This window comes from Rhizopus delemar, genomic scaffold, assembly GCF_000149305.1.
Source record: "Rhizopus delemar RA 99-880 supercont3.29 genomic scaffold, whole genome shotgun sequence".
Lineage (NCBI taxonomy): Eukaryota > Fungi > Mucoromycota > Mucoromycetes > Mucorales > Rhizopodaceae > Rhizopus > Rhizopus delemar.
In genome coordinates, this window is record NW_027137853.1 from 45,512 (window position 1) to 54,089 (window position 8,578).

The following is an 8,578-nucleotide window of genomic DNA, read 5'->3' on the forward strand; positions in this document are numbered from 1 at the left end:
TACTACGTATACTCGATAGCTAATAATTATTATAGATACGTGCTACTTTGCTTTGGCCTTTTACTGTTTCTTTCTCGTCATTGCTTTGGTTCTTAAGTACTGATGTCTTTTCTTCTTTTGCTTTGAGTGCCCAAGTCCTTAAAACCTTGAATCCTTGTGTCTTTGCATCCTTGAGCTTGGCTTTTTTTTTTCTTTTTTTTTTTTCTTTTTTTTTTTTCTTTTTTTTTTCTTGTGAGAACTTTTTGAGTCCCACGAGATTAATCGATGTATTTTTAGATTAGATGATGCTATCGTGATGACATTAGGTAAGTCAAGCAAACTTTTAAAACGTTACGAGCAAAGAAATACTGTATATTATTATTATTTTATTTAAATAAAAAAAAAGCTATTTTTATAAAACAAATCCCTATTTTTTTGTATATATGAAGCAATATTTATTGCAATGTGAATGGTTAATAAAGAAGTATATAAGCAATATGAGTGGTTGTTAAAGAAGTATATAAAGCCATATGAGTGGTTAATAAAGAAGCATATAAGGCAATATGAGCGGTCGATAAAGAAGTATATAAGGCAATATGAGCGGTCGATAAAAGAACAAAAGGACAAGTAAAGAAATGCTTTAAAACTTATGATTCGTTGCCCAAACGTTGGCAAGTATTGAGTAAAACGTGTCGACTGCTCTGGTAAAAGAATGCTAAATGACTTCCACTTGCTCTTTTAATGAATACTGAACGTTAACTGCACTGCCGCGAAAAACGTTTAAAACATCCATAAAATATCGTGTGTTTGCATGATCTTTGGCGTGTTTGCCTTCAACTATTCTAAAACTGAACGCTTACTTTCTCCAGTTATTTGCAGTGCCGACACTACAAATAATCGTGCAAATTTGTTAACAGATATATTATCAATCTTGCGAAAGAGCTTAGAATCGTGTGACATCGGGTAACTGATTGTTGATCGCACTGCCTCCTGTCTCTGCCACAAATCGTTTAAACCGTCGTTAATCTTTTGGTTAAGAGATGTTGCAATATTTGTGGCAGAGACAGGAGACTGCTGGTACATTTATTCGTTAACTGATCTCGCAAGACGCAACTTCCATCAGTTATGTTATGGCTCCTGTTTATTATCCATTTGATATCTAATGGTGCTCGGCAGCCAATGATACTTTTCAAATCAATGCTTTATTTGTCTTTTTGGTCTTTTATAAACCACTCATATTGCTTTATATACTTCTTTATAGACCACTCATATAGCTTATATACTTCTTTATTGACCATTCATATTGCAATAAATATTGCTTTATATATACAAAAAAATAGGGATTTGTTTTATAAAAATAGCTTTTTTTTTATTTAAATAAAATAATAATAATATACAGTATTTCTTTGCTCGTAGCGTTTTAAAAGCTTACTTGACTTACCTAATGCCATCAAAATAGCATCATCTAATCTAAAAAAACATCGATTAATCTCGTGGAACTCAAAAAGTTCTCATAAGAAGAAGAAAAAAAAAAGCCAAGCTCAAGGATGCAAAGACACAAGGATTCAAAGATTCAAGGATTCAAGGAATTGGGCACTCAAAGCAAAAGAAGAAAAGACATCAGTACTCAAGAACCAAAGCAAGGACGAGAACGAAACAGTAAAAGGCCAAAGCAAAGTAGCACGTATCTATAATAATTATTAGCTATCGAGTATACGTAGTAGAAGTAATAGTACCTTTCTTTAGATAGGCCAGAAGAAGACTAGCTAAGCATATACCAACAAGTAAAGAAAAGGGAAGCAGCATGCATCTATAATAATAATTAGCTATTGTGTACATGTAGTAAAAGTAATAGCACCTTACTTTAGGTGAACCAGGTAAAAAAAGACACTAGCCAAGCCTATACCAACAAGTAAAAAATAAAGAAGCAGCACGCATCTATAAAAACTATTAGCTATGAAGGATACTTAATAAAAGTAATAGTACCTTGCTTTAGATAAACCAGGAAAAAGAAAAGAAAAAAGCAAAGAAAGAAAAAAAGACACCAGCCAAGCTTTTACCAACAAGTAAAAGAAGAAGCAATGATAATCCTGGGAAAGAGAAAAATATAAAGACCATTTAAAGCATCAAGAAAGCAACCATTAAAGATTTTACTAAAGTACAAGTATCATTAGAACAGAAATAGAATATATATAATATTAAGAACTTACCTTTTAGAAAAAATGTTTTTTTTTAAAAAAAAAGAAAAAAAAAAGGAAAAAAAAAAGTACTTTTTTTATAGCCTCATTTTATCAGTGTTACGATTACCTACTATCGATTAAAAACAAGTTTTTTTTAAACATGGTTTAACTATTGAAACACTCAGAGAGGGTATTCATAAACAGTTTAAAATCTTTTTTATTATTATTATTCAAATGTAATATCTTTAACTGCAAAGGCTTTTTTCTTTTTTTCTTTTTTTTTTGTAAAATAAATAAAGTACTACCTTGCTTTTGTATACATCTTCAATTTATTTTGTACTCTTGTTTTTTCTTCCTTAAAGTTTATTTTAAAAAATGTCTCGTCGCGTCGCCACCCCCATCAGTGTCCCCAGCAATGCTCCCAAAAGGGCAAGAATTTCTATGAGCATTGCTGGATCATCATCCACTGTTGTTCCTGCTTCTGTTCCCGCTTCTGTTTCTGCTTCTGCTCCCGCTCCCACTTCTGCTTCTGCTCCTGTTCCCGCTTCTGCTCTTGCTCCTGCTCCTGCTTCTGCTTCTGTTCCTGTTGCAGGCTTCAGTAACTTTACAACTCCTCGCTTGGAGAGCTCTGTTGGTGCTGAAGCCATCCAAGCAGCCTCTGGTTTCGCACCAGATATAATGGCTGCTCAGATACAGCAATTGACACAATTGCTGCAGCAACAGCAACAGCAACAGCAGCAGCGAGCTTCAGAAGCTGAGGTCGACCAGGCCAAAAAAGAATGTAGTGTAAGTCTAGAACAGATTTATCAAATTAGCAATTGTAATTTAATACCTATATTTTATACGGACAATGTAAAAGATACGATGCAAGAGGATTCCGGGCCAGGTATTTGTACTACGTGAGATCCAAATATAGCAATCAATGCGCCCGAATTTTCCGGATCGAATGGTGTAACTTTTATGGCCGTTACACGTAAACTCAGCTCGTGAATCGCATTACAACGGAAAAAAACTACCTTTGGCGGACTAAAAAAGAGCGATTGCGTGCCCGTTATTTGTTACACATAGTCATCCGTTACCTCAAATGATGCAAATAATTTTTCCGCTTTCAATGGTGGTATTTTTGAAGGTGTCACTGTATTACCTGACGAGCTACAGGCCTTCAAAGACGAAAAAATTACCTGGCTCACCGTCAACGGTGGTTACGGTGTGATAGCGGACCGGATACTACCCGTATTTAAAACCTATACACAACTGTCGATGCATTTGATGATTCTGCACCCTATAGTCACAAAACGAGCTTCAGTAGCCTTGCTTAAAGCTATAGTCGGGTGTATTAATATGTGAATATAACAACGACATGCATACAAACAATGAAATCTACACTGCTAGTAGTAGCTACCGAGTTGTAACCACGAGTGCTAATTTCCGAGTTGTAACCATGTGCATATTTGAGTATTTAATATGTGAAACATCGTGTTTAATTGCTGGTCAAATATCTATATAAAGTGACATACCTTTTTTCTTCCTTTTTTTTTCGTCTTTATTTTATTTACTTAATATGCCTCGTTTCAACTCATCTGCTTCTGTTCATTCAAACAACGGTGCCACTCCTCGTAGAGGAGGTCGAGTATCTGGTCAAGTAGTTTCAAGCTACAGGTCTTATCTTCCTCCTGCTGGTGACCGTGTCCTTGAAGCGCAAATAATTGTTAGTCCTGAAAGAGCATGGGAGTAAGTTAATTATAATAAAAAACATTACATTGCGATAGTAGGATTTTTTTTTCTTACTAACTCTTTACCTTTGTTTGTAGTCATCTTTTATCCGTAAACAACGCTTTTCATAGAACTAATGTATGTGGCATTGATGGCTGTCGAAGAATTTGCACTTTAAGAAATCGTGTCGACAGTGGAAGACTGACGTACTATTGTGCTGGTGGTCTTGAGATTGATGAAAATGGTGCTACTATTGGTCATGCTGGCAGAAAATCACGCGCTTGTACGTATAATTTGGTGTTCTACAATCGTAAATGCTTGACCAATTACACTCTTTCGGTGATGTATGACTATTTGAAGGACTCAAGCATCACCAATATTTGCAACTCTCATGGCATGAGCCGTCCTGCTGTGACTTCATTGGCAAATGATCTTCGTTTAATGATGCTCAGTGATTATAATGCCCATAATCGACAAGAGGAGCATAAGCTAGGCTCTAACGTAAGGTGTCACCATATACAAATAGATGAGTCTAAGTTTGGCAAGCGAAAAAACCATCGTGGTCATCGTGTAGAAGGCATCTGGGTCTTTGGTATGGTTGAATGCTTGGTCCCAGTCAATGAAGCAGATCGATTTTACACTTACACTGATCATCGAACTGGCGAACAAGAGCTAAGACCTAGGTATGAAGCAGGGCGCAAATTCTTTTGCACCGTCCCTAATCGGACAGCGGCAACACTCTTGCCCATCATTTATGATAACTGCCAGCGTGGGTCAACCATTAGATCTGATGGATGGAGAGCATATTCCGGTCTGCACCCTAGGGAAGAGCGTGACGAACATACTGGCGAGATACTTGACAACACAAGCGCCTACAATGATGGCAACTTCTTCTTTGCTAGACATCAGGTTGTCAACCATTCCTTAGACTTTGCCACGGTAGATCAAGTCCAAGGTAACCAAGGCTCATTTTCTGGTTTGCCCATATCGGGAAAAATTCATACCAACATGATTGAAAGTATGTGGGCTCCTCTAAAAGCATTTATCAAGCCTCGTAATCGAACCAAAGAGAACTGTTACAAGCGCATCCTGGAGTACCTTTGGCGAAGCGAAAATGCAGGTAGTGTAAAGCAGTGCTTTGAACGTATGATTCGTGAGGTGGCAATGGATTCGAATACAGCTCAACAGTCTGCTGAAACTGAAAACTGGTTTACCCGCGGTGTTGATGGCAATTCGCCTTCTGTGTCAGCTCGAATTGCAGCTAGAGATGCTCGCCGTTTTGAAGCATGGGTAGAACGTCGTCGTGCCCGCGATGCTAGGGAATTGTTAGAAGAAGAAGCGATACTATCGGACAATGACAGCATTATTGGTGGCCCAGATGGTGAGGTCATGCAGGATCATATTCTTGAAGCACGAAGCAGTTTGGGTCAGTCTGGCATTCAAGGTTCTATTGCTGCAGATAATGGTGAAGCAGGAGTCCCCAGCCCAGCAGCTATTCGTTCGATCGGTAGGCCTAGAAGTGAACGTCGATCAGTAGGCAGACCAAGAGCTGTTGCACCTTCTGTCAGTAATCACCCTGGTAGTGGCAGGCGTTCAGTTGGTAGACCAAGAGCTGGAAATCGATCTGTAGGAAGGCCTCGACGTGGTTGAAGTCTAAGCGATCGTTTCTCTAATCATTAAAGAACCAATGTATAGCTTTTATTGAATTAAATATGGTTTAAATTTTATGTTATTTTTCTTTAATATGGTGACTTTTTATGATAATCTTCTAGCTTTTATGCTTTGAAACAAATAAGACTTTATAAGTGAACACAATACTTAACATGGGTATGTCCTTTTTTTGTATGTGCATATTCAATACGCATCAACAAGCTTTGTATTGGAATTATAATGTTATAAAGAAAAATCCCACTTTGTATATTGAACAACTAAAACTGACGGTCTACTATGTTGATAAGGTAAAGCTGTGACTTATTCCCCAAGCGTTCCTACATTATACTTTACATCTTTAAAAGCTTGACTGTTTAAGAATAATAATGCTTCAACGACACGGTGATGATATATTAGCGAGTATGTTTCTCAATAGAGCTCTGTATTCTTCATGTTTTGACAGGACAATAGGATACTGTCTTATGGCACCGGGTTAAATGTTCACAGGTTGGGTTAAATAAGAGTTGATTATGATAATTAGTAACTACGTTTAATAATATGTCTCTGTTCATACATAAGTAGTTGGTTAATAAGATTAGTATATATAATTGTTCCTCTGCGTGTCAAATTATATCGGTGGTAGCTATCTTTAGTTATCTAATCTCAGATGTCGTATTTACCCCATTAAATACTTATTATTCGTATGAGATTACTCAAATCTTATATAAAAAATAACAAGTACTGGATACATAATATTATATATTACATATTCTCTAAGACTCATTTACAATATTAACCATATACAATATTTATATTATTCAAGTTCAATACTAAAATTGACCTTGAACTCACTTCGGTCCCTGAATAATCTTATTTCCTATATAAAGGCGTAGTTTGATTAAATGGGTTCTCGCGAGCGTCTTGAAATCTAATAAAGAGGTTACATAGAGACTCATTCACTAGTTTTTCAAGCACTATCTCCTTTTAATTCTCAAATTTTTATCTGCAAATATCTCATCAGATCGTACTCGAGCTAATATAAGCACTCTTCAAATCGTTCTTCAATAAAAACATTGGACTGTAGCACCATCGCTCAGTCTCGTCAATTTTCGTTGTTTCTATTTTTATTGCTAAAGCACTTTGTTGTAGAACAGAGTCTGATTATAACGGACATTGAATAATCACAACTAAAAGAAGTATATTAAAATTGATAAAAGATAATAATTTAAATCTTTATTAAATAAAATATACTCTTCTTCTTTTTATATAAAACTATCACTGTTAAATTCATTCTATAAAGTAAACATGAACACTAAATAAGTCATGATCTTTACTATTCATCATTTCTGTAAATGAATAATAATGGATCAGGTACCTAATCAACTTTGATCTGACTGGAGGCATTTCATATAAATATATCTTTCCTCTCAATGAAGACGGGACAACTCTCCCAGATCAGTTAAAGAACAATAAGATCTATAAAAACAACGAATTAAAAATTTTCATAATCGATTCAGTGATCATTCTTCAGTCAAACATGTCAATTATTGAATCTACGCTCATAGCTACTCATTTATCCGCCAACTGATAGAAGAATATAAAAAGTAGACTTTGTAATGATTTCTTTTTAACAATTAAGGTTGTCTTAAAGTTCAGTCTCAAAAAGTATTCTTTAGGTTTTACTGCTACCTTTAAATTACTTTACCAGAACATGACACACTTAACCAATGTAGCGTTTTAGTGGTTTGAAGCCCATAGCTCCTGAATACTATTGTGGCCTCTTCATACGTATCATTGTTCGTTGCAGAATCATCAAATGCATCGACAGTTGTGTATAGGTTTTAAATACGGGTAGTATCCGGTCCGCTATCACACCGTAACCACCGTTGACGGTGAGCCAGGTAATTTTTTCGTCTTTGAAGGCCTGTAGCTCGTCAGGTAATACAGTGACACCTTCAAAAATACCACCATTGAAAGCGGAAAAATTATTTGCATCATTTGAGGTAACGGATGACTATGTGTAACAAATAACGGGCACGCAATCGCTCTTTTTTAGTCCGCCAAAGGTAGCTTTTTTCCGTTGTAATGCGATTCACGAGCTGAGTTTACGTGTAACGGCCATAAAAGTTACACCATTCGATCCGGAAAATTCGGGCGCATTGATTGCTATATTTGGATCTCACGTAGTACAAATACCTGGCCCGGAATCCTCTTGCATCGTATCTTTTCCTTCAGCCGGGACTCCATCTGTAACCGAGCACTTGGGAATGGATTTGGGAAAGGTCAAGCATCTGTTTGACTTCACTAGCAGAACCAATAATAGCCACATCATCAGCATACAGGAGAGAGTTGACAGCAGTGGGAGACGGAGACAAAGAGGAGACATCCAATGACGGACCAAAAGGAAGACCAAGACCAGAACCAGAGGAACCAGAACCAGGAGGACCAGGAGGACCAGAAGGAGACAAGGACGAAACCATTGTTGTGGTACGCGTGGCAGCAGAACGAAGAAGAGCAGGCAGCGTATTGATGTAAATCGAGTACAGATATGGACTCAAGACAGAGCCTTGAAGTACACCTGTACTCGGAGTGAATGGTGTTGAGACTTGGTTGGACAGCAGGACCGAAATCGAAACATCATCAAAGAGATGAGCCAAGACAGAGACCAGAGCAAAAGGAGCATTGACAGCCAAGAGGGATTGCCAGATGACACGTCTGTCGACGGTATCATACGCAGCCTTGATATCAAGAAAAGCCACAACAGGGAAATGACGCTTTCGACGATAGTACTCTTGCATCAAGTCATGCAAGCAGAGGGCTTGGTCAAGAGCACTTCGCTGTGGACGGAAACCACCTTGAGCAATGTCCAATGGAGGCGAGACATCTTCTAAGAGCGGAAAGAGACACATTTCAAACAGCTTGCGAATGATGGACGTCAAGGAGATCGGCCTGAAGTTTGACGGTTGATGAGGGTCGCCCTTCTTGTAGATAGGCACGACCTGCGCATGACGCCAAAGAGAAGGAGTGTATGACCATGGCAGCAGATATCAAAGAGA

The 8,578-nt window shown here is 37.5% G+C and overlaps 4 protein-coding genes across 4 annotated transcripts; 2 read left to right on the plus strand and 2 right to left on the minus strand.

The window, feature by feature from the left end:
* Positions 1-1,599: 1,599 nt before the first annotated feature.
* Positions 1,600-2,097, minus strand: RO3G_17243 (uncharacterized protein; the record flags this gene model as incomplete). Its single annotated transcript, XM_067671827.1, has 4 exons — positions 1,600-1,667; positions 1,758-1,789; positions 1,843-1,879; positions 2,040-2,097. The coding sequence occupies 4 exons, from the start codon at positions 2,095-2,097 to the stop codon at positions 1,600-1,602; spliced, it is 195 nt and encodes a 64-aa protein (XP_067527768.1).
* Positions 2,098-2,534: 437 nt separating this feature from the next.
* On the plus strand, positions 2,535-3,062 carry RO3G_17244 (uncharacterized protein; the record flags this gene model as incomplete). Its single annotated transcript, XM_067671828.1, has 1 exon — positions 2,535-3,062. The coding sequence occupies one exon, from the start codon at positions 2,535-2,537 to the stop codon at positions 3,060-3,062; it is 528 nt and encodes a 175-aa protein (XP_067527769.1).
* A 658-nt stretch (positions 3,063-3,720) lies between these two features.
* On the plus strand, positions 3,721-5,522 carry RO3G_17245 (uncharacterized protein; the record flags this gene model as incomplete). Its single annotated transcript, XM_067671829.1, has 3 exons — positions 3,721-3,890; positions 4,004-4,555; positions 4,697-5,522. 3 exons carry the CDS (start codon positions 3,721-3,723, stop codon positions 5,520-5,522), a joined length of 1,548 nt encoding a protein of 515 aa, XP_067527770.1.
* A 2,231-nt stretch (positions 5,523-7,753) lies between these two features.
* On the minus strand, positions 7,754-8,431 carry RO3G_17246 (uncharacterized protein; the record flags this gene model as incomplete). Its single annotated transcript, XM_067671830.1, has 1 exon — positions 7,754-8,431. One exon carries the CDS (start codon positions 8,429-8,431, stop codon positions 7,754-7,756), a length of 678 nt encoding a protein of 225 aa, XP_067527771.1.
* Between the last annotated feature and the right edge of the window lie 147 nt (positions 8,432-8,578).